At 39.8% G+C, this 25,946-nt stretch overlaps 1 protein-coding gene across 1 annotated transcript in view; it reads left to right on the forward strand.

Annotated features, from left to right (window-relative positions):
* STYK1 (serine/threonine/tyrosine kinase 1) overlaps positions 1-25,946 on the forward strand; it is a 51,989-nt gene that overhangs the window by 24,196 nt on the left and 1,847 nt on the right. The window contains exons 2-10 of the mRNA XM_003265494.2: positions 9,557-9,682; positions 12,068-12,187; positions 12,633-12,767; positions 15,380-15,643; positions 16,940-17,121; positions 19,148-19,231; positions 22,021-22,229; positions 24,068-24,108; positions 24,774-24,870. Coding sequence (XP_003265542.2) covers positions 12,136-12,187; positions 12,633-12,767; positions 15,380-15,643; positions 16,940-17,121; positions 19,148-19,231; positions 22,021-22,229; positions 24,068-24,108; positions 24,774-24,870 — 1,064 coding nt within the window. The 5' untranslated portion in view covers positions 9,557-9,682; positions 12,068-12,135. The remainder of the gene's footprint in view (positions 1-9,556; positions 9,683-12,067; positions 12,188-12,632; positions 12,768-15,379; positions 15,644-16,939; positions 17,122-19,147; positions 19,232-22,020; positions 22,230-24,067; positions 24,109-24,773; positions 24,871-25,946) is intronic.

Below are 25,946 nucleotides of genomic sequence, written 5' to 3' on the forward strand. Positions count from 1 at the left end.
CTGGGTCTGTGATGGAAGGGGCTGCCTCAAAGTTCTCTGACATGCCCTGGAGACATTTTCCTCATTGTCTTGGTGATTAACATTCGGCTCCTTGTTACTTATGCAAATTTCTGCAGCTGGCTTGAATTTCTCCTCAGAAAACGGGATTTTCTATTCTATCACCTTGTCAGGCTGCAAATTTTCCAAACTTTTATGCTCTGTTTCTCTTTTAAAACTGAATGCCTTTAACAGCACCCAAGTCACCTCTTGAATGCTTTGCTGCTGAGAAATTTCTTTGCCAGATACCCTAAATCATCTCTCTCAAGTTCAAAGTTCTACAGATCTCTAGGGCAGGGGCAAATGCCACCAGTCTGTTTGCTAAAACATAACAAGAGTCACCTTTGCTCCAGTTCCCAACAAGTTTCTCATCTCCATCTGAGACCACTTCAGTCTGGATTTCATTGTTCATATCATTATCAGCTTTTTGGTCAAAGTCATTCAACAAGTCTCTAGGGAGTTTCAAACTTTCCTACAGTTTCCTGTCTTCTTCTGAGCCCTCCAAACTGTTCCAACTTCTGCCTGTTACCCAGTTCCAAAATCACTTCCACGTTTTGGGCTGTCTTTTCAGCAGCACCCCACTCCTGGTACCAATTTACTGTATTAATCTGTTTTCATGCTGCTGATAAAGACATACATGAAACTGGGCAATTTACAAAAGAAAGAGGTTTAATGGACTTACAGTTCCAAGTGACTGGGGAGGCCTCCCAATCATGGTGGAAGGCAAGGAGGAACAAGTCACATCTTACGTGGATGGTGGCAGGCAGAGAGAACTTGTGCAGGGAAACTCCCCCTTATAAAGCCATCAGATCTCATGAGACTTATTCATTATCATGAGAACAACATGGGAAAGACCTGGCCCTATGATTCAGTTACCTCCCACTGGGTCCCTCCCACAACACATGGGAATTCAAGATGATATTTGGGTGGCGACACAGCCAAACCATATCAAGTGGGAAATGACACACCACAATTTATATTTTTTAAAAACGCCTCCTAGGAGATTCTAATGTGCTCTCTGGTTTGAGAACCACTGATCTGCTTATTTTGATTCATGCTGACTTCTTTATATTAAAGTCCTAAATGTGTGTCTTTTTTTCTGGATTATTTATGTGTTTTATTAATCTATCTCTCTGTTTTTCAGTGTGTGTGTGCGGGGGGGGCGGTGTTTAGGCTTTGTAAAACATTTATGCCTGATACAGGCCTCTCCATACCAAACTTTGCTTTGTTTTTTCAGAACGAGAGATTACTGCATGTTGGGGTATTGCCAGTTCCCTTTCTCATCTTGCTGGGGCCCTAAGTTTTCAAAATCAACTACAAAATCTCTCTCTGAACTCCCCTTTTCAGTCCTCTCATTCATATAGGTCTCAAAGATCATAAAAGAGCCCCCTAAACACATTTTCTCCACATCCTCACCACCCATTCATTCCCAGAACCACCCTGCTCTCTGGCCACTACACTATAGCTATTCTTTCGATGATGAGTGACCTCTATGTTTCCTGTATCTGCTACATATTGTTTTCCTGACCTCTCATCAGATTTTAGCCCAGCTGTTGTCCATGCCCCTCTCCTTTGCTTCCACAACAGCACAAACTCTTGGTTCCCCTTTTACTTCTCTAGTTTTTCCTTCTTAGGCCCTCTTTGAGTTTCCTCCTGGACCCCAATTCCTCTTCTTTCATGCAGCCGTTACCCATTGGAACTCCATGCATTCTTTCCTAGGCCCTCTTTTCCTCTCTTCTTTTTTTCCTTTTTGTTTATTTTTTCCTCTTTCTCTCTTATTCACTTTCAAGCTTTCAATATTATCTAATGACTCCCAAATATTTATCTCTGGTCCAGACTTCCCTTATGAATCATAAGAAGTGTACAACCAAATGCTTATTTCTAATATTCTACTTAAAAGTCACACTGGCATCTCAAATCAAAATGTCCAGAACTCATCATCTCCTCTTGATTTCTCCTTCTCCTTCTTACCTTCTACAACCACTGTGTCCTGTTGGTTCAATCTCCTCAAGGTTTCCAATACATTTTTTTTTCTTTTTTTTACTGTCACTACTGTAATCCAAAAAATGATTATGAAATTATTAGTTTCACAATTGATATTCTCATATGTATTTATTATCACCTGCAATTTATTACTCAATGGCTGCAAAAATAATACTAGTTTTTACTTTTCAATTTGAAATGATTAGAAGTTCACAAGTAGTTCCAAAAATAGTGTAGAATCCAATGTAACAATTACCAATTTTCCCAATGGGAACATGTAAATAACTGTAGCAAATTATCCAAATGATAAAACTGACAATGGCACAGTATAATTAACTAGAATGTAGAGCTTCCTGGGATTTCAGTTTTTGCATTCACACATTATCTTTTTCCTCTCTGTGCATAGTTCTTTGATATTTTATCACATGTATAGACTCATATAATTATCACCACAGTCAAGATACAGAATTGTCTGTCACCATAAAGGAACTCCCTCATGATACCCCTTCAAAGTCACACCTTCTCCCTGTTCCTACTAGTAAACACTGATCTATTTTCTGTCTGTCTAATTTTGCCATTTTGGAAATATTATACAGATGGAACTATACAGCATGTAACCTTTTGAGACAGGCTTTTTCCACTCAGCATAAAGTCCTTAAGTTCCATTTAAGTGTTGCATGTAGCAATAATTTGTTCCTTCTTATTGCTAAGTAGTATTCCAAATAATGTTTTTTTCTAAAATACAAAATGGACCATGTCACTCTACTTAAAGCACTTCAGTGATACTTAGAATAAAACAAACAATGTTTAGCATGGCCTAAATGCTCATTATGATCTGCCTCTCGCCTGCCTGCACAGTGCCATCTCTTCATGTTTTCTCCTCTCTTGTTACTATCCAGGCCCACTGACCTTCCAGTTCTGAGAATGTATCAAGCTCTGTTCTCATCTAAGGCCTGGATATTCCTCCTCTCTTGCCTTGTGCCTGTGCCCACCTTTATCTAGTCAGCTGCTACTCATCATTTGCTTAAATACTGTTTACTTAGAGAAACTTTTTTTGACTTCCTTCCTATTGCACTTTTTTCACAGCACCCTAAACTTCTTCTTCATAGCAAAACATATTTAATAATTTTTATGATTAATTATTTAGCATCTGAGTGAATGACTTGGAAAAAGGCTTGCCCTCCCCCGCCCAAGGAATGATGTGTTAACTAGATTGTAGAAGTGGAAGAAGTAGAGCTGTCTCGAATGGACAGTTCAGTCACAGAGTAAAATTCAGGCAAGAATTAGCAACTCAGGTCTTCTGTGTGGTCGGCAGAACATAAAGGCAGTGGGTTCAGGGGTGTGAATGAAGTAGGAATGAAGTAGAGTGGAGCAGGATGATGGTCAGTAAAGAGGCATTCAACCTTTGTGGTTGCATTTATCTGGGAGGCTTTTATATTAGTAGCAAGAGCTCAGTAATCAGAGTATAAAGCAAAATTTCAGTCTCACTTAGGATTGATTTAGGCAAAGAGAGGACAACAAGGCTCCATTGACTTGTGTGGCATTCAGATGAGGGGTCCAGATTTGAGAGGGTTTTGTTAATAGGCATGAGTAAGTGGGCAGATTTGGGGAAGTGGATAAAGGCTACATCTTCCCCAAATTGGGGAGTATGTAAGATAAATAGGATGAAGAGGACTGAGACTGCTGATCTCCGTAATGCCCCCATCAGAATTGGTTCAGGAACTGGGTGGAAATTAGCCAGCATATAAGTGATATCAGTGGAACCAGTACAAGGAGCTGAAAAATTTAGAGACAGAAGAAATCAGGCAGGTGCTGATACATTTTCCCTGATAAGTACCATACCACTATGTAGCATTCTTTCCATTTCTATACCTTACTTTATAGCATTATGCTATTTGATTTATCGGTTTAAATCTCTCTTTCTCAACATGATTGTTAAATTCAGATATCTACTGGCAGCTGTACTATTTCTGCTGTCAAATGACACCTAGTTGAAGTATAAGAAGTTTTAAATCCTGCATTAACTTTTTGATTAACTCCCTCTCTGTACATAGAGTATACTTACATCCACAAATATTACAAATATTTAGATAAAAGATTTTTTGTTTCATTTTGTTATTTTTGGTTATACATGTTTACCTGATTGATACAGCTATGTGACTATTTCCCAACTGGAAAGGCAGATGAAGAAGGAAGGGAGGAAGAGGGAGACTAACACATATTGATGGTCTGCAACGGCTCTGGTAATGTTCTAGGTATTTTACAGAAATTACGCTGTATAGCTCTCAGCAACCCTGGTAGGTAGATATCAGCAGCAGCACTTTACATAAGGGAAAACACCTTCACAAAGTTAAAATACCTTATACAAAGTCATAATGAATGATAGGAATGAGATTCAAACGGAAGCCAAACTCTAAAGCCCCTTGTCTTACCATGATAGCACAGGAAATTGTATGCAGGGTAAGGGTAGGAATAGATACCTATCAGATTCCAGGGCTGCCATGATATGGGAGGAAAATGCGGATGAAAGGAAGCCTCCAAAATTTGGGAGCTCTTGCAGGGACAAGGAGAGGTAGCATAACTGGCTAAGGGTACTTATTGATTGGCATGCCCGTTTTCCAGTTGATAAACTTCCTACTGCTCTCTGCAGTTCTTTATTACCCTGAGGAGACATGCACGTTTCCTGCTCCCTAAACTAGGAAGGCAAGGAATAGCAAGGTCAGGTGACATGCTTCCGGATGCTGAATGAATCACCCACCAAACCAGAACTAGAACATCCAACCTCTCACTTTGTTATTACAGCACTAAGTCAGGGCTGACTCCACTTCCCTTAATTCCTGGACTGCTCAGCTCTGAACCATGCTGACCCACTCCCTAGGGAGGGGAAACTGCCCTTGGATCCTGGCTGTGCAGAATGAGGCAGGAGGTTATGCGTTCCCAGAGGTGTCTTTTTCCTCTTGCCAGGAGTTTGTTATTGTTTACCTGGAATTACATTCTACATATAGAACTTTTATAGTGACACACTGTATGGCACAGCACTGAGGTAAACAGGAGCTGAGTTAGCTTTCTGATGGTGAAACCTCATGTCCACATCTCTCTGTCTGCCTGGGCCTGGGACTCATTTATCAGAGAATGAGAAAGTGTGTGTATGTATATATGTGCCCCTACAGCCTGTTGTAGCCTGTCCTCCTTCAGTCCTCCTCAGCTTGGGCCCTCCTCTGCCAGAGGGCAGTGTGTTAGACACACTGGAAGAGTGGCCAGAAAACAAAACAGATCTCCTCACTTATTGGGGGAGACTTCCAAGAGAGTTTTAGAGAACCCAAAATCTTCCTTAGAAGGAAAAACCCAGCAGGCTGAATACCAAAGAAGAGCACTGATCCTTGGAAATGCAGGTCACTGACAACAGTAGGAACAAGGTATTTGAAAGCAGCCCCAGCCCGTCTTCCGGCGCATTAATCAGGTAGGAAAAGGAGACACGGATGGATCAGAGATAATCCTGTCCTGGGGGTGGCGTTCTGAGTTCTCGGCTTTTCCCTCTCACTGATAGCCCTTACTCTAAGCTGGGGAATCTGAGGAGCTGGGAAAATTGTTATTGATCAGGAATCCCAGGAAGAGAAAGTAATCAGCAGGAGAATATTTAATTTAAGATATGCTATTTCTGGGCTTTTGTTTGAAACTGGTAGATGAAGGATTATGGAATTGGGCACATACAAAATAGCAAGATAATTATAATAAAAATAAGCTGTTTTGAATTTGTATAATACCTCCAAGGAAATAAAATGTGTTTATCCATGAAACCATATTTAAAATTTGACGCTGTTTGTAAGTATCTGTGAGCACTGCATTTCTTACCTAGATGTTATGGGGCCTGTCTTGCAATCACTTTGCTCCTCTACAAAGTAAACTTTTGTGAGGTACCAGGATATAGATTAAGCTTCCTCATCTCAACTGTATATCACATATGTTTCAGGAATCTCTGGAGACAGGTAAAAATAGAAGCAAGAAAAACTGATAGCCCTCAGATTTCATAATCTGGTGAGTACCAGTGAGTCAAAAGATCTGTTGAAACAGGCTCAGGACTCGTAGGCACCATGGTGGAAAGGGGTTCCCCTTTGAGAACCCATTTGAAACACTTTCTGTAGGGTTTCAAACTTCATTTCGATCCCTGGGTCTCTAGGAAGTAGGAGAGGGCGAAGATCAGAATAAGCACAATTTCTCAATATCTGAGAAGAGTGAGAGGACGAGATAACCTCTCTTAGGTGACCTCCTCCCTGCCCCACCCACACTAGGAGATATCACAGGGCATAAGGCAAATTATCTACACAAATACGCTTCTCTGGATTTAAAAATAATCACCTCTCCATTGTGCCCTTCCATGCACTCTGTGTCCTCTCGCTGGTTTGTTTCCCTAGAAAGGTAGAGCCTGGGGCACTGAGAGAGACAGCACGAAGACCCTAATTCCTAAGCCAGTGCCCTGTCCCCTGCAATTTCTGGCCTTTTCCTGACCCTCATGCTCACAGTGAAAGATGGCTAGTCCTAAGAACCGGGCGTTTTTACTCAAAATGCGGAAGATAGAAATAGGATTGGGGATCAGACCCAGGAAAATGAACAAAGAAAACAACCCAAGATGGTATAATCTGGTGAATACTAGGAAAAAAATTCTGATTCTACTTCTATTTTCAGAATATACTTTAAAGACAGACATGCAGATGTCATCTATGTCCCTATGAGGTTCCTGTATGGACACCCTTACAGGCAGATTCAATTCATCCATTCTTTCCAAATTAGAGTGTATTTGTTAGTAAAATTTGGTTTCAGCCTTGTGGTTTCCATGATTCTTTTGGATTCTAATGTAATTCCTTCTTGACTTTGTTGGTCTTGCTCATTTGAAAGGCAAGTATATATGCACAACGAAGTAGTATAAAGGACATTGGGTTTGTAAGTAAAAGACCTGGATGTGCAACCTTGCTCTGCCATTTTTTTTTAAAAGTGGCTAATTTGGTGGGGTACGGTGGCTCATGCCTGTAATCCCAGCACTTTGGGAGGCCAAGTCAGGTGGATAACCTGAGGTCAGGAGTTTGAGACCAGCCTGGCCAACATGGTGAAACCCCATCTCTACTAAAAATATGAAAATTAGCTGGGTGTGGTGGCATGCACCTGTAATCCCAGCTATTTGGGAGGCTGAGGCAGGAGAATTGCTGGAACCTGGGAGGTGGAGGTTGCAGTGAGCCGAGATCACGCCGTTGCACTCCAGCCTAGGCCGACAACAGTGAGACTCCATCTCAAAAAAAAAAAAAAGTGGCCAATTTATAACTTAATCACTGATTCATAACTTAATCCCTCAGTTTCTGCCTTGCCTTCTTTGTATGAAAGTGCCTAGCACAATACCTGGCACACCGTAGTTGCTAAACACAGGTTTATTAGATCTGAAAACAGGAAGCTTGTTTTATAGGATGTTGCTAACAAGTAATTCTCAGATTCTCTAGATCTGAGCATTGTCCTCTATCTCACTTCCAAATTAATATATTCAGCCCATTAAACATGTTTTTTGTTTGTTTTGGTTTTGTTTTTGTTTTTGTTTTTTTTCCAGATAGCTCAAGGGTAAGGATGAAAGACTAACTATACAAGAAGGCAGACTGTTTCAGGCTAGGGGCTGCTACCTCCATATATTTTACCCTCCTCACTTTTAGTCTTTGAGTCCTCTGCCCCATAGCCCAAAGCCATTAATAACTTCCTTGACCCATATGGCAGCCACCTGGGAGAGTGGATCACTTGTCTATCTAAAAAGAACATGGCTGGAAGATCCACATGTGTTGATAAGCAAGCAGTAAGGTTGAAGGTGAGGCTGGCACAACAGATTTAACTGTACCTTACTGGAACAGGGCCAGATGTTATACTGAATTCAATCATGGAATTTTTCATCACACATAAGCAAGCAGAGTGTAGGAAATCTGATTTTAGAAGTCTTATATCTAGGTATATTTTGGTAAGAAGAGTTTACTCTGGAAAGTCATGGGTAAATTGCAGATTGTGTCCAGGAGACTGTATTGTGCTAACTGAAAAGAAATGCCACTTAATAAGAGTTGTGTTATGGCTGCAAATAGAATATAGTGTGAACTAAAATAGATGTCTAAATGCAGTGTGACACTATGCTTGTACTGTATGTGTAAAAGTTTAGAGAATTAATATTACTATTTAGTTCAATTTCGTTATAGTTATATTCATGAGCTTTTATGGTCTTCAGACTATAGTCTTGTAAAGATTTAGCATGGACTTTACTCCTCATTTCACTTTCATTCTCCTCCCCTTTGTATCTCCTTCACTGCACTGTTTCTCCTCAGGATTCTCAATGAAAGAGGGGAGTTAAACCTTTAACATGCTAAGAGAAAGTGTGAAGCAACTGATAAGAGAAAAATTAAGGAATGATAACTACAAGTGAGGCAATATTATTGTTCTAATTAGAACCCTGCCTGAAGAGATTTGGCTCTGTAGATATAGGATTATGTAAACTAGAGGCAAAGTATATACAAACATATTTTACAACTATCAAACATATTTATCAGAATAAAGTATATTACAATTTCACTAGACCCTTGATTCCAATGCCATGGATTTCATTATTCATAACATTAAATAGAGAACTGTGGATAATGCTTTACATTGTTAAGAATTTTACAGTTCAGCTAAAAGAAGAAGCAGTAGTCTACATATTTTTTTTTTACATAGTGGGAAAAGTATTTAGATATAATGAAAGGGAGTGGAGTATTGGTCAGATTGAACAGGAATCTTGGCCAGAAGTATCCTTCTAGTAGTCAGGTGAGCCAGAGTTGAGCCCATGGGAAAAGTCATCCTAGAGGGTTTTGGCATTAAGGCATGCCTTTTCTCAGCTTGACAGAGTGGGCAGGCCAAGCCATGTGGTTTCTGAGTATGAATTTCAAGCTAAAAAGTGATCTAGAGAGGAATATTGCTGTTACAAGTAAATATAAGCATCCTCTGATGTATGAGTTTTGGTGGCCTCTGTGTGGTGAGGTTTCCCACATTAGCTTTCAAGGATATGTGGGTATGCCCAGTGTGTATGCCTTAAAAATCCTAGAATCAGCTGGGTGCGGTGGCTCAGGCCTGTAATCCCAGGACTTTGGGAGGCCGAGGCAGGTGGATCACAAGGTCAGGAGATCGAGACCATCCTGGCTAACACAGTGAAACCCCCTCTCTACTAAAAATACAGAAAATTAGCCGGGTGTGAGTGTTGGTGGGCGCCTGTAGTCCCAGCTACTTGGGAGGCTGAGGCAGGAGAATGGTGTGAACCTGGGAGGCGGAGCTTGCAGTAAGCAGAGATCATGCCACTGCACTCCAGCTGGGCGACAGAGCGAGACCCTGTCTCAAAAAAAAAAAAAAAAAAAATCCTAGACTCATCTGGTACACTCCATATGCCTCTACCTAAACTGTAACCATTAGAAAGGGCTTATTGTACACACATATGGAAAGCAATTTCATTGAGTGGGCCTCATCATTCTATACATTTATCTCCTTGCTCTAGCATCCAATTTCATTGGGCTGTGAGATATCGATAAGCCTTGCCTCTTTAAACTACTTATGTACAAATAAAAGTGATGGTGAGAACCTGGCTCAGGAAATGCAGTAGCAGGCCATATTGCATCCAAAGGTGAGTGCTGTGTAATAGGTGTGATAGTTAGTGTAAGGGTATAAGCATGAGTTTGAGTTATCAGGGATCGGTGTGTTTGGCCTGATGCCTATAGTTGAGTATGGATGGCCCTCTATGAGCAGTTCACTGTACCCATGTGGGGGTACACGTACACATGGCTTCAAACGACTCCCTTCAGTATGTATTAGTGGGTGTGTAGTTTGTTTTCTGGGCAGAGCTCACGAGTCTGTGCTAGCTGCTGACTGACCCTTTTTTCCACCTGTGCTGTGGTAAGAGCGTGTGCTGAGAACCTCCTCCTCAGAAAGCCAAACTGGTTAAACTGGCTGCTCCCTGAATGAAAACAATTACTTCTGATAATCCACTAAAAAGGAAGCAAAGGAAAGGAAAATAAGAATGACAATAGCAGTGATAACTTTTCTAATAGCCTTCCTGAATTCACCCTGCTGATCCAACATTTTATTTTTCAGAACTTCTCCTTTGTGCCACTCTTTTAAGGTCTGTTTTTTGAAAGTTTCATCGCTACTGCTAGTCCTTCCATATGGCCTCGTGAATTGTGGAAGCTTTCTCAGCCACATTTCTCCTTGCCTTTTTGGTTTACACACTGGATACAGTGGACTTTGCTATCTAACTATTCATCGACTTCTTAGATCCCAGTCTAAGAATAAGAATAAGGATAAGAATTTCCCTCTTCTGTGCCAATTTTCCACCTGCTGGCTACTTTGCTGTTTACCTGGGCTTCAGTCAACCAACCACACAGTTTTGTTTCTCTTGAGTTGTAAGGGAATTGTTTAACTGTTGAACCCATATACGAGTTCATGGTGCTCCAGGAAGAGTGGAAAACAGGTAAGGCAGAATCTGGGAGACTTCTTTACATAGGTCTTTCAGGCACTGAGAGATTCTGCCTCAGTAAGTAACGCTGTGGTTATTAGTATCAGTAATAAAAACAATGCATAATGTAATGACAGAGGACAGCATAATATGGCTAATGTAATACCTTACAACATAGTAGCATATTATATAAGCTATACTTCTGATTTTTGTTTTCTGTTTTTATCAAGTCACTACAAAACTGGATCACATATTTAGACTTATTTAGCAGAAAATCACCATATTTTCATTCAAGTTAATCAGAATTAAAGAAGTAGGCTTTGTTGACTATAGAACCATGGGAGTGTCTTGTCAAGCAAAGGCAAAATATAAATTTAGGAGAGGTATGGGACAGTGGTAAACATGAGTTCTCCTTGGAAAGAAAGAACCAAGTTTCTGGCAGTGTTATTTGAAATATGTACTGATTATATTATATAGACTTAACAGTGATACACGTAAAGAATCCCTTGCCAGACAAGCAAGAAACTAATAACTAGAGTCTACTCGGAGGAGACTGGAGGAGAGTTAAGAACTGGATAAATGGAGAAGAATGGGGTGAGAGAAAGATTTTTATGCTATACAATTTTACATTTCTATTTTTTTAATCATATGAATGTATTTTCTTTTTATTTAAAAGAGAAAGAGAAGGTGGCTTGGTACTGATATTTCCTTTATAGCCTGGTAGCAATGAGTGTCCATGTCTATATCTGATATGAGCAGAGGAAGCACCTTGAAGCTCTGAGGGATGAGGAATTAAATAGTTTTTACTGATAAATGCTGTCTGTTCATTGCTTGTGAGGGTGTGGATATTTCAGAGAAATAAAGCAAATATGTAACTCATATCCTTTGACATCTGTCAATTTTTTATTCGTTATCTGAATTAACTGTGTGTAAAAATGAAATTAAATGTTTTCTTTAGAGCTAGACTTGGTAGCTCATGCCTGCAATTCCAGAGACTCCGGAGGCTGAGGCAGGAGGATTAATTGAGCCCAAGAGTTTGAGAATTAAATGAGCCATGATCACACCACTGCACTCAAGCCTGGACTACAGAGCAAGAGCCCAACTTCGAAAAATGTTTTGCTTAAAAATTGTGATGCACAGCTAAAAAAATATATTGGACATGCCTAATACTGTAGGGGAGGTAGATCATGCCCACATAACCCATGGATCACAGTTCAGATGGATGTTGTGAATCTGTACTTGATCATGGGAGCAGAAGTCTCGGGTGGGAGGGGAGACTTTAAAATAATTTCAGTAACAGTTGAAAGAAAGGACAAGAGCAGATCAGAGCTGTCTTTGCTGTATAATAGAGAAAAGAGAAATGCTGAGAGGAAGAGAAGGTTGGGAGGGTTCTTCCAACCTGAATATGAGCTAGGTAGATAGAGATAAACGGATGACTCAAAGAGGCAGCCATTTACTTAACTAGTGATCTGTAGAGGCAGTTTAAAGTTCTCTGTGTACTTCAGTTTTTTTTCATTCATTTTATTTTATTTTTTTCAAAAACCACTCAATCCTTAGGAATTACTCACAGCTGTGCTGTGTGCATTCTCTGTGGGCCTAGCAAGGAAGGGGACAGCCCTGTGGCAATGGGCATGACACGGATGCTCCTGGAATGCAGTCTCAGTGACAAGTTGTGTGGTAAGTACAGATTCCACAGATGTCTATCCCCTGATTTTAGAATTATGAAGGCTAAGGTCCGGATAGATTCTAGAAGGAGGATGATTTGATTTCCAGTAGAAATGAAGACAGTGGTGATAAAAGGATGGGGGCTAGAGGCCACTGTCTTTTTGAGGAGAGGGTAAGTGCTAATCAGTGATCCAGATGCTGCATCTTCAATCTTGGTGAGAAACTTCCAGAAGCAACATCATGCACATTTGATGGGCTAAGAAACAGAGTCACTGGGGTTTCTGATTGGAGAGTTGCTCCCAGCAGTGTTTCTGTGGAATGGAAGTAGAGGAGATGGTAGAAGAGATGACCTTTTCATGTCTGATGAGCTGAGAGCTGGCGGGTAGGGGAAATTGCATGAACACCAGGTTAGGCTTCTTCTTCATTCTCTTCTCTTCCTGTGTGATCGCCTACCCAGTCATCCAGGAGAAGCAGTATGAAGTGATTATCGTCCCAACTTTGTTGGTTACTATCTTCCTCATCCTTCTTGGGGTCATCCTGTGGCTTTTTATCAGAGAACAAAGAACTCAACAGCAGCGTCCTGGACCTCGAGGTAAAGCTCAAACTTTGGGGCTGGGCAGGGGCTTAAAGAAGATGGAGATTAGGAAAAAGTATGGTCTAAGTTTCAATGAGCCCATGTCTAGAAGTCTAGGTACCTGCAATGACAGAGGCATGGGTTCCCTCCCATGGAGTTGAGAGGGGGATGATCTCCTTTCTAGGAAGTCCCGAGTTGGAATTCAACACGTGCTTACTGACTGAAAAAAGAGTGTGCAAGAAAAACCTCATATAACCTGTTTCTATTCCCACTGGACTATCAAAACTTTGACTGTATGAGTGCCTAAGGACCTAGGAGAAAGACCTAAGGGGGCAAAGTCCAAGGCTTTATTAACATCCTAGGAGGATGACCTATCACCCTATGATACATTCCATTCCTAATCTTTGCCTCCAGGATATATGATGGAAAGGAGGGGCCTTCATATTATAATAGTCTTTGAAGTGCTAAGTGGATGATAACAGTCTGTTCTGGAGTTCCAGTGAGCATATAATAAAAGGGAATCAGTTCATAGATGAAACTCAGCGTAAAAAAAAGGAAAAAGAAAACTCTCATAATGATATGAAACTCTATAGTGGCTAATCCTTAGTTTTTCTTTAAATTCTATCCCAATTGTCTTATACTTCACTTTTATAGAAAACTTCTCAAACAAGTTGTTTAAACACACTCCTACTACTTCTACTCATCACATTCTCTTTTGAACCCACTAAAATAAGGTTTTTATCTCTACCACTTCACCAAAACAAGTCTTTCCAATGTCATCAATGACAGCTGTGTTGACAAGTCCAATGATCAATTCTTAGTCTTCGTCTTACTTGATCTGTCAAAAGCATTTGAAACAATTTTGAACTTTCTCTTTCTTGAAATACTTAAAACAACTAAAGCCACTTCCTAAATGCTATAATTTTTAGTCTTATGGATTCAAATATGTTTTCTATTCCAATGATAGTCCCTTGAACTCAATTCTCATATTAAACCACCTACTGCACAGTTTCAATAGAATACAAATCTCATATGTAATATGACCAAAACAAAGGTCCTGAAATTCTCTCACAAACGTCCTCCCCAAATAGTTTTGCCTGTCTTAGTAAATGGCAAGTCCTCTCTTCTGTTTTCAGTCTCAAACCTTGAAGATATCCTTAACTCCCTTATTTCTCTCACAGTCCATATCTAATCCATAAGTAAACACTTTAACCCTATTTTCAAAATAAACCCAAGTTACTCTCACATCTCACAGATCACTGCAACACACTCTTAACATTCCCTGCTTCTGCCCCTACTCCTTTATAGAAAGGCCAGAATGAGTCTTTTAATACAATCAGTCCTGTTAGTTATCTGCTTGAAATCTCTCTTCCACACACACACATGCAGTAGGCTCCCACCTTGCTCAGAATGAAAAATGACAAAATTCTTTCCATGGCCTTACATGATCTGGGCCTCCCTGGCCTTATCTCCTACTACCCTCCAATGATACCACTTGGTTCCAGCTACACTGGCTTCCTTGCTATTTCTCAACTATTCCAGGTATGCTCCCTGATTAATGCTTTTGCAATTTTTGCTTCCTTTGCCTACAATACTCTCCCTAACACACCAGCATGGTTTGCTCCCTAGTTGTTTCCAGGCCTTTCTCAAAGGTTATCTCATCAGAAAGGCCTTTCTTGACCTTCATATATAACACAGGTGACTGATTCACTGATGATTCTTCTCCCTACCGCCTTTTTTTTTTTTTTTAAAGAGATGGAGTCTCGCTATGTTGCTCAGGCTGAATGCTGATTCCTGGGCTCAGGAGATCCTCCTGCCTTGGCCTCCCCAGTAGCTGGGATTACAGGCTCATGGCACCACACTCAGCTTTTTCTCCATCTTTTGTTTTCCTTCACAACATTAATTGCTTGATATATTATTACCTGCTTCCTCTCCCCTACCAGTAGAAAGTAATCTTCATGTGAATCTGGACTTTCCCTGTTCCCAACACTTAGAACAGTACCTGGCATGTAATAGGTGATGTTTGTTGAATAAATGAATAAATGTAGATGTAATAAGAAGGATAAACCTCTCTTTTTTGCTGGCCAAGGGAGGGAGAGGGTACCAGAAGACTTTTTTGACCAAGACTCAAGGAAATATGAAATAACTTGACTTTTGGGGTAACTCGAAGGAGGAAGAATAACCATAGCTTAAAGCTGATTAATTATCCATACCTTTCCTCCAACTTCGAAAGCCATTTGTCTGATTTAAATGACAGTTCTCACTGGCAGTTACCTCCACCTTTAGGCATCTGTGGTTTGGATACCGATTCAGGAACTTCCCTAATTGTCTCCATGCCACACTCATGGGAAGTACTTAATTGTAACCCAAAGGAAGGAAGGCAGAAAGGAAGTGTCATGACCGCTTTCCTGGGGTCCTTCTTGAGTTGTCCTAAGAAGTAATGGGGATTATTATAAAGGTTCTACAAACTTGGCATTGATACTGATTTGTAGAGAAGCATCAGAAGACAACTCAACATTGGCCAAAGAGAAAACTGCTGAAGGAACCTCCTTGCCAATTTGTTTCAGGGTCTGCTTCCCGGGAATCCCCAGGGCAGGGAAAAACTGGTTGACGTCATCTCTCTGTTCTAGACATTGCCCCTGTCCCTCCACCTAGGGACCTAAGCTGGGAAGCAGGACATGGAGGAAACGTGGCTTTGCCACTTAAGGAGACATCTGTGGAAAACTTTCTGAGAGTTACCACACCTGCCCTGGCTAAGCTGCAGGTGCCACGGGAGCAACTCTCTGAAGTTCTGGAGCAGATTTGCAATGGTAGCTGTGGGCCCATCTTTCGAGCCAATATGAACACTGGGGACCCTTCTAAGCCCAAGAGTGTTATTCTCAAGGCTTTAAAAGGTAAAACAAGAAGTGTTTGACTCCCCTTCCCCTAACAGTAAATATTAACAGGATTTGCAAACATTGAGATGTTAACTAACAGATAGTTGTGATCACAACTGTGTACAGAAGAAGGAAATAGAGTGGAAACTTGAGACAGAAATGTTTTTCTTGGTGTCTTATTTTTAATTACACAAATTGTTTATTTGTGAATCCTTACCCAATCTCCAAATAATAACTAAAATGACTACCACAAATAAGTATAACGTTATGATGAGTAAGATGTTAGCTGTGGGTTTTCACACAGCCTTTATTGTGTTGAGGTACATTCCTTCCGTACTTAGTTTGTGTAGTGTTTTTATCATGAAAGGATATTGGATTTTATCAAATGCCTTTTCTGCATTGATTGAAATGATCATATGATGTTTATCCCTTATTCTGTTAATGGGGTATGTTACTGAATTGATTTGCATATGTTAAAACATCTTTGCATCCTAGGTTCCCTAGCTCTTCTTTGCCTATTGAGGCTGTTAAAACAGATTTTTTCACAATGGATGTTACTTGGACTAGGATTCTGAGGTTGTTTCCTCATTTTACTTTATTCTTTGATACCCTTTCCTGATACTATATTTCTTTTTTTTTTTTGAGACAGAGTGTTGCTGTCGTCACCAGGCTGGAGTGCAATGGTGCCATCTGGGCTCCCTGCAACCTCCGCCTCCAAGGTTTAAGTGATTCTCCTGCCTCAGCCTCCCAAGTAGCTGGGATTACAGCCGTGTGCCACCATGGCCAGCTAATTTTTGTATTATTAGTAGAAACGGGGTTTCACCATATTGGCCAGGCCAGTCTCGAACTCCTGACCTCAGGTGATCTACCAGCCTCAACCTCCCAAAGTGCTAGGATTACAGGTGTGAGCCATCACGCCCAGCTTACATTATATTTCTTTCTCTCTCTCTCTCTCTCTCTCCTCTTCATGATATGGGCCAGTAATCGTGGATACATAGAACAAGGATAAGACAAGCAAGGATATTAATCCAAAGGACTAGACAGTGATAACTTCTTAATGCAAACAGACTATCTCTCTATTTAGGCAGATGAAAGCCTATCCAGTTCTAATAATTATGATTCTGTGTTACCTTTGATAAAAGATCAGTGACATTAAGCATCATCTTCTTCTAATCGGTCCCCTTTGTGCTTATTTTTGCCTGCATTCACTCCCATGTGGGGAGAATTACCATCTTAAGTTGCCTTCTGCTCCCTGCCTCCCACTCATCAAGGATGCACTGACTGCTCACTGCCTGGCTCTTTCATCCTCTACAGAACCAGCTGGGCTCCATGAGGTACAAGATTTCTTAGGGCGAATCCAATTCCATCAATACCTGGGGAAACACAAGAACCTGGTGCAGCTGGAAGGCTGCTGCACTGAAGAGCTGCCACTCTATATGGTGTTGGAGGATGTGGCCCACGGGGACCTGCTCAGCTTTCTCTGGACCTGTCGGCGGGTGAGCAGTAGGGCAGAGGTATTAGGAGGTTAAGGCTCGACCTTGTTGCTTAGCTTTTCACATGTCAGTTAGTGTGACAAATGACAAAATGCAGAAACATTAGAATAGCATGACAGAATAATGGAGTATGACCATGTAATAGAACTTTTTGTAATTACAGAAATGTTCTGGCCGGGCGCGGTGGCTCACGCTTGTAATCCCAGCACTTTGGGAGGGGGGCGAATCACGAGGTCAGGAGATCGAGACCACGATGAAACCCCGTCTCTACTAAAAATACAAAAAATTAGCCGGGGGTGGTGGCGGGCGCCTGTAGTCCCAGCTACTCGGAGAGGCTGAGGCAGGAGAATGGCGTGAACCTGGGAGGCGGAGCTTGCAGTGAGCCGAGATTGCGCCACTGCACTCCAGCCTGGGTGACAGAGCAAGACTCCGTCTCAAAAAAAAAAAAAAAAAAAAAGAAATGTTCTATAACTGCTCCATCCAATATAAGCCACTAATCACAGATGGCTTCTAGACACTTGAAGTGTCGCTGATGTGATGGAGAAACTAAATTTTAAATTTTATTTAATTTTAAGTAATATAAGTTTAAATAGCCACATGTGGCTAATGAGCACAGAGTGGACAGTACAAGTTTAGAGCATGGACTTTAGGCTTCACCTCCTACTAGTTATGTGACTTTGAGCAAGTCACGTTTCTGATCCTGAGTTTTCGGAATCTGTAAAACAGGAGTAATAATTATTATAAAAAATACAAGAAATTATGTATGTGAAAACATACCAGTGGTTGGTACAGAGTAAGCACTCAAAATGGTAGCTGTTATAAGAATAATTGTATAACAACATCAGTATTTTTGGTAATGATTATAATTTTGTTGTGGTTATTAAGTGTGTTTTCCATTCTGTAACACCACCATAATATGGTGGGCAAAGTCAGGGAGAAATTTAGCTTGTAAAGCTTTTGTAGCTCAAACTCATGTTTTTTAAAATTAAAATGTTCAGAAATTTTTAGCCTCAAATGGATGTTCTTTTCCTTAAAATTTCCCTTGTTCTATATTCCTCTTTCAGAAGTGCTACCTGTTTCCCTAGTTTCTCACTTGCTAGTGAGCAAGTTTAATATTCTTTGAACCCCCTTCCTATGCTGATTATTGTACAACTGAATGTGTATGAGAAAGGGACCCTGTTATTGTCTTCCATCCTGTATTGTCAATAGGACAATTGCAAGTATTTAGTATTTTTAAACTTTTTAAAGAGGTCACTCATCTAAAACTTGTTTTGTCCTCCAACTGCACTAGCTTCTTTCCATTTTTAAAAAATACCACGCGTCTCTATTTCAGATTATCTTTATATGTTTTTCTTGTTCCGCCAAACTTCTCTCTTCTCTTCTTTTCACAGTTAATGTCCACTCATCCTTCAGATCTCATCAATTTCCCTGTCCCTGCAACTCAATCAACTCTCTTCTGCCCACCATCATATGCTCTCTTAGCACTTTGTACATTTCCTTTATGGCATTTACAGATATGTAACCATTTATTTATGTATAATTATTTGATTCTGATTCACATGTGCCTGTCACACAATAAGCTCCAGAAGGCAGCAGCCATGCTATTTTACTCATGCTTGTATTCCAAGTTCCTAACATGGAATAAGGGACATTTCAGGCATTCAATAAAGATGCATTCAGTTCATGTGCTAAATTAATCATGAACACATGTGTGCTCACATGTGCATACACACACAAGCACACACACAGAGCCCTAGAAAAATTGCTGCTTTATTCAGTGGGTAGTCTTATTTATACTTGTCTTACCTGCTATTCATCTATGTCTGTCATTGTTTTTCCAGTCCAATGGATCATTTTATTTCTCTGCCTATCTGAAAATCTCCCACATCAGCCTCACTTTGAACACTAGTCCTTATATTTTTCTTAGCTTTGATAACTGCATTTCAGAGTATCTCTGCCCAACTTTATTTCTTTTCCAAATCTGTGAGTGCTATTTTAATATAATGGCATTTTTTCCCTGTCTCTTTAGGATGTGATGACTATGGATGGTCTTCTCTATGATCTCACAGAAAAACAAGTATATCACATCGGAAAGCAGGTCCTTTTGGCGCTGGTAAGACGAGGCAAAATGACAACTGATGGTGTGACATTTCCTTGTTAGCCTTGTTTTTGATGCCATATTTCTCATATTAATATTCTCAAGTGGTGTATATGTTTTAAAGAGAATTAGATAGAAGTTGGGGGCAGAAACTCAAGCATGGATAAATTGTTTTTAGTCCTTTCTTTAGGGATTTATCTAGATAACTTACTACACTATTGATAATTTCAGGAAGAAAGTAGTCAACTTAGGGTTTATACAAGGAACAAGAAGGATTTTAAAGATTTTTCAGTCTTAAAAGTCAACAGCCAGGGCCAAGAGGTATACGCCCATTTACCTGATACTTTTACATCCCCGTATGCACTAATAATAGAATTAAAAGAGACAGATAGGGAAGCATGTAGGGAGAAGATACAGAAAGAGAAACTGAATGGGTGAAAGGTGACAGAACCAGAAGGAAATATGCAATTTTATACCCGAAAAACAAGAAAACTAGTTCAGAACATGTTTGGTTGGAGACTTGCTTTGATACTGAATGTGACGGGGAGTACATATATAATTATAAAATGATTAAGGAACAAGTGGAAAAGGATGAATGAGAAGAGCAACAGTTGGATAATTCCTTTATTTTAAAACAACTTAAATATTTGTTTATTTTTTTTTTTTGAGACGGAGTCTTGCTCAGTTGCCCAGGCTGGAGTGCAGTGGCACTATCTCAGCTCACTGGAAGCTCCACCTCCTGGGTTCACACCATTCTCCTGCCTCAGCCTCCCGAGTAGCTGGGACCACAGGCATGTGCCAACACGCCCGGCTAATTTTTTCGTATTTTTAGTAGAGAGGGAGTTTCACTGTGTTAGCCAGGATGGTCTCAATCTCCTGACCTCGTGATCCGCCCACCTTGGCCTCCCAAAGTGCTGGGATTACAGGCTTGAGCCACCATGCCCGGCCTAAAACAACTTAAATAACGAGATAAGAGAAAGAACTCAGGGTTTAAGATAAAAAATTTACCTTTACCAGAATTACCCAGGAAGTTTATATGTCTATTTCTATGAAATTATTTAAATAGTTGTGTTTAAAATTAACATTTGCTATGGAAAACTGGGGCTCTGTGAAGCCACTGTTTTAAGTATTTGATATATCTTGCTACTTTGAGGTGTGAAATATAGGGATCTAAGTGGAGTCAGGAAAAGGTTAGAAAAAAAGGATTAAGGTGGATAAAGAGTAATAGTTATGGTTGAAGCTCCCATGGGACAAGGGAGAGTACACATCATATATGTGAATATTGTCTACGGTGTTTGGATGGCCTCGTTGATATGTTCCCTTGATAAAGGGTGTCAGGATACAGCCTACCCTGTATTCAGAACCACAATTGCAGAGGTGCCGTACAGGGATGAATTGGTCAAATTGGTGCATTCATCAGGACCCTATGCTACCTGTTACAAGGCAATATCATACTATTTTTTTCTTACTTTTAACAAGCTCAAAGTCAGTTACATTCTTTAATTCTTATCATGGCAGTATAATTTCTTATTTTAAAGCTTCACTGGGCACAGAAAACTGCTAGTTTTCTTTGTCATCAGTGACTGGAAATTATCACCTTTGCCTTATAATTTTCTATACCATCCTTGTTTAGTAATCACAGCCCTCAATCTCTAGGTCTTCAGTCATGTATAGTTTTGCAACTTTCTTCTTATGCCTTGAATAGTTTGATGCCATTGGAAATGACTCCAAAAATCAATTATCATAGGGTGCCATGACTCTCCGATGCTCTGTTGGCTGTACTAGAATTTGATACTTCTTAACAATGTAGGTTAACAGGTCTTTCTTCCTATATTTTGGTTTAGTAAATCTGGGGTGAAAATCTTATGTTTAAAAAGCTCTCAGTCAACTATTCCAATATGCAGACTGACTTGAAAATTTTTAGTAGAGTTTATATAGTACATCCTATGAATTATAATACCTGGTTCTGGTCACTACCACTTAATAACTCTGTGGCCTTTTGTAATCATTTAGATTTATCTAAAAGAAAATTTCTGAATTCAACTCATGCAGTTATTTTAGGGGAAGAAGTGAGATATGTATATAAATTTTTCATTATGATACTCAGTTTTAGTATGTATTACATTGTTTTGAGGACCACTGCTAGAAACTTGGAATTAGGCCTGGTGCGGTGGCTCATGCCTGTAATCCCAGCACTTTGGGAGGCCGAAGAGGGCGGATCACGAGGTCAGGGGATCGAGACCATCCTGGCTAACATGGTGAAACGTGTCTCTACTAAAAATACAAAAAATTAGCCAGGCGTGGTGGTGGGTGCCTGTAGTCCCAGCTACTCGGGAGGCTGAGGCAGGAGAATGGTGTGAACCCAGGAGGCGGAGCTTGCAGTGAGCTGAGATCCCACCACTGCACTCCAGCCTGGGCGACAGAGCGAGACTCTGTCTCAAACAAAAAAAACAAAAAAAAAGAAAGAAACTTGGAATCTACTCCCTTTTCCAGTGTCTAGCTGGGTCCTTTCTCACGGGAAAGGAAAATCAAGCAGGGGTCAGTGTTTGACACAGAGGTGATTATGTTTTCAAAATCCAGTATTAATGTCATTTGAATTATTTGCTCAATTTGGTAATCCTAAACACAATGCAGAAATGTGCAATTCATTGGCATGCTTCGGAAGTGACATATCATCATTAGTGAGACTTGTTCAGAGTAGAAAATGTCCTTGTGTTTTTGAAGATTCCTAGGACTGCCTCTCCTTGTCTGTGACCCAAGCTGTCATCTCAGACAGCTGATCATATTTGATTTTATCTTGACAGGAATTCCTGCAGGATAAGCATTTGTTCCATGGGGATGTGGCAGCCAGGAATATCCTGATCCAAAGTGATCTCACTGCTAAGCTCTGTGGATTGGGCCTGGCTTATGAAGTTTACACCCAAGGGGCCATCTCCTCTACTCAAACAATACCTCTCAAGTGGCTTGCCCCAGAACGGCTTCTCCTGAGACCTGCTAGCATCAGATCAGATGTGTACGGTTTATTCCTGGACTCTGAGTTTGCTTTCATCATGACTTGGGTGTTGTCCCTGAATATGATTTGATCTGTTGCCAATTCTATCTACAAATACAATCTCTACTTAGAAATCAGACATACTCTCAAGCAGAAATGTTATGTGACAGAGTTCATGTTTGTCATCTGTCTGCAATCCTTTTTGGTACTTTTGCAACTTTTTCTTTTCTTTTCTAAGACAGGATCTCACTGTGTTGCCCAGGCTGAAGTGAAGTGGCACGATCACAGCTCACTGCAGCCTCCACCTCCCAGCCTCAAGCGATCCTCCCACCTCAACCTCCCTAGAAGCTAGGACCACAGGCATGCAGCACCCTGCTTGGCTAATTTTTTTTTTTCTTTTTTTTTTTAGAGACAAGGTTCACCATATTGCCTAGGCTGGTCTAGAACTTCTGGGCTCAAGTGATCCTCTCACCTTGGCCTCCCAAAGTGCTGGGGTTACAGGCATGAGCAACCATGCCCAGCCTCAAGTATTTCTTCTGTATTAGATTGGCAGCCTTAATTAGAAAAAAAAAGTGAAAAGATTATTCACATTGGTAGCTGAGGACTTAATCTAGTAAAGTCTCTTTTATCTGAAGAAGGTAGGTCCACATAACCAAAAGGCCAGTTAACCCATACATTGTTAAAATAAAAAGAAATATACATACCTTCAATAACTTATTTTAACATAAAACTTATAAATGTACATTATCTGTTTTTTTCAAAGAGGGGCAAGGCTTCTTTTTATAAGGATGAGTTTCCCAAATGAAGTTATATGTTGTTCTTTTAGTGTAAATAGTATCTTTTAGTGTAAATAAAAATGATTTATTTTTGAGTTCCAGTTCAGAATGATTTTAGGTAGCATGAGAAACCTGAAAATAATTGTGAAATGGTTTGACTGTAGACTTTTGATGTTACTTTTCCCAATTTTCTACAGTTGTCTCCCTCACACAATTTGACAACATTTTCTTTTTCAGCAGTTTATTTTTATAAATAATTTTCAAAACATTCAACTTAGTTTGAAGGAAGATAACACTTTTTTGCATTTAATCAGTATATAAAATATCTAATTGATTATATAACTACATATAATTGCAATTACATGTAAAATTGGCATTAACAGGATCATAAAGAATCACAATTGACTTTTGGTAGCCATATAACTCAATTGCTTGGAGAAGTGCATAGATGTAATGTAGAATATCCTGCTAGCCATGAATGCCATGAGCAGCAGAGGAACTTAACTGTAAAATATTAATCATTCAATAATGATATTACAGAATAGTGAACTATACACCTCTCAAGTCCTATTGCTTAGGCAAATACCTATTTCAACTATGTATAAAGCTTGCTCTGTTACTATTTTTCCTAGGTTTGGGCAATTAAATCTACTGAGAAAATAGAGACTAAATGATAAAACTTGGTTGGATTTGCGCTAAGAATAACGGGTAGAATTTCAGCAGAGAGGGATGGAAAGGAAGAAGGAGACACAGGGAATATTTTTAGGTAAATGTGCTTTTGTGATTGAGGTAAATGTGTTTGTGTGATTACATGCACACACATTTGCAAATAATAAACATCTATTAATTTAAAATACAGGAGAGTAAATAGAGATATAGCTTCAATCCTAAAAGAGATTCAAACCTATGGAAATTGAGCAGAAATGCTTTCTAATGGCCGTTATTTTGTTTTTCAGACACTCATCCTTGATTCTCCTTCATTGCCTTTTTTATGGGGCTCTTACTAAAGGCTTCTGACACTTAAATGAGCTCTTTAGAGAAACAGAAATAGAAATAAAGTAGATGGCTTTGTTTCTTTTACAGCTGGTCTTTTGGGATCCTGCTCTATGAGATGGTGACTCTAGGTAAGGATGAGCCCCAAAATAGTGTGTGCCTGTATGCAAATATGCAAGCATGTTTATTTAAGGGATGGATGATATATGCTTTCTGAAAGGGTTTCAGTACAGTGCGGAAGCTTGAAATGGACTGACATGTTATCTAAGCCTGATTCCCGTGATAGTCATATAAAGTGATTATTTTCTCCTTGCCCCAGTCCCTTCTTCCCTGTCCTTTTTTACTTTTCTTTTGCTCTCTTCCTCTTTATTTTCCCCAAAATATTACCAAATCCAAGGGATGTTTTCAAATCCCAAGGATAATTCCCAGAGTGGTCTTGCATAAACATAAAAATGTTTACTCCAGACTTATTAATTCATTTGATTGAGAAACTGCACACTTTCCCATGTATGGAGAGTAGAGGACAGGTCTTATGTCTTACCTCGTCTTATTTGATCACTTTCTTATAGACTCAAGATTCTCCTAACTTATCAGGTTTTTTTTCCCAAAACACCTTTCCCCCCAATTCACTAAATTATATCCATATTTGATCACCAGGGAGCAACTGAATTGTATGTAGTATTTTTCCTATGGCTATATCTTTTGCAAGCAACCAACCTAAGTGGATGAAGAATAGTGTTAGTTACAGTTCATATTTTAGAGGACCCTAAAGTTCTCATTATTTTCCTAATGACAGGGGCACCACCATATCCTGAAGTCCCTCCTTCCAGCATCCTAGAGCATCTCCAAAGAAGGAAAATCATGAAGAGACCCAGTAGCTGCACACATACCATGTAAGTGGTTTTTAAAGGCCTGCTCTTCTCTCATTCCAAATGTTGTTTAGCCCTCTATCAATCATGTCCTTTTCAAAATGCTCAGATGGTCCTCACCTGTGTGTATGTACCAAAGTACAGCTTTTAACCAAACCCATGCAGTAAAATATACCTATCCCATATATTACATATGCATATATATTATATATTCATATACATACACACACACTCACACACATACACACACATACCCCACCACACACTGAGAACTATATTAGGAATCTAATTTTGCTATAGTTTAGTTCCATGGGGAGCTTCTAAAATAGGTAACAAGTAAACTAAACCCAATGCAAGTATAGTTGTGTTTAGTCTAAATGTCAGTCTTCTGCCAGCCACAGTTCAGACAGCTGTCGTAAAACCCATTGCACTAGAGTTACTCAATCAGAGTATACCAGTTCTTATTTAGTATTTAACTTTTAAATGATTGTCTCCCTGTTTTTCCAACTCTCAGTGTGATAGAAGCCAACCAGAGGAAGGGGAGATAAGAAGAAATTAGAAAGGCAGAAGGAGGATCCAGTGTTGTCAGCAGATAGGGACAGTTAGTGAACCAACCTAGAGGCAGGAAATGGAAAAATAAAAAATTACACAGACTGTTATTACCAATGAAGTTGAAAAAGGAACTGCTATAGAATGTAAGAAAAGGTTAAATTGTGTATAAGTAGGCAGCAGAGAATATATTAATGTTTTTATTAGAATTGTTGGTATTTTGTAAGTTTTTCATCATTGAATGGGTAAATTTACAGCACTTGGTTTTCCTTATGATAAATAATTACTGCATCGGGCAGATTAAATTTAAGTATCTTAATTATATATGAGTATACACACACACATGCACAGAATATAGTGATGGAACTAGGTACAATAGAAAGAAATTGATGACAAACATTTCCATGTGTTAAAGGCTGGTCTTAATACTGGGAGAGACACCTAACTGACAAAATACCTGACCTGGTACCACAACCTCTGGTACTTGTAACACAGCCTTGTCATCTGCAATTCTAGCAGCAGCTTCTAGGCACAAGTATTAAAGAACATAA

Source organism: Nomascus leucogenys, chromosome 23, assembly GCF_006542625.1.
Source record: "Nomascus leucogenys isolate Asia chromosome 23, Asia_NLE_v1, whole genome shotgun sequence".
Taxonomy (NCBI): Eukaryota; Metazoa; Chordata; class Mammalia; order Primates; family Hylobatidae; genus Nomascus; species Nomascus leucogenys.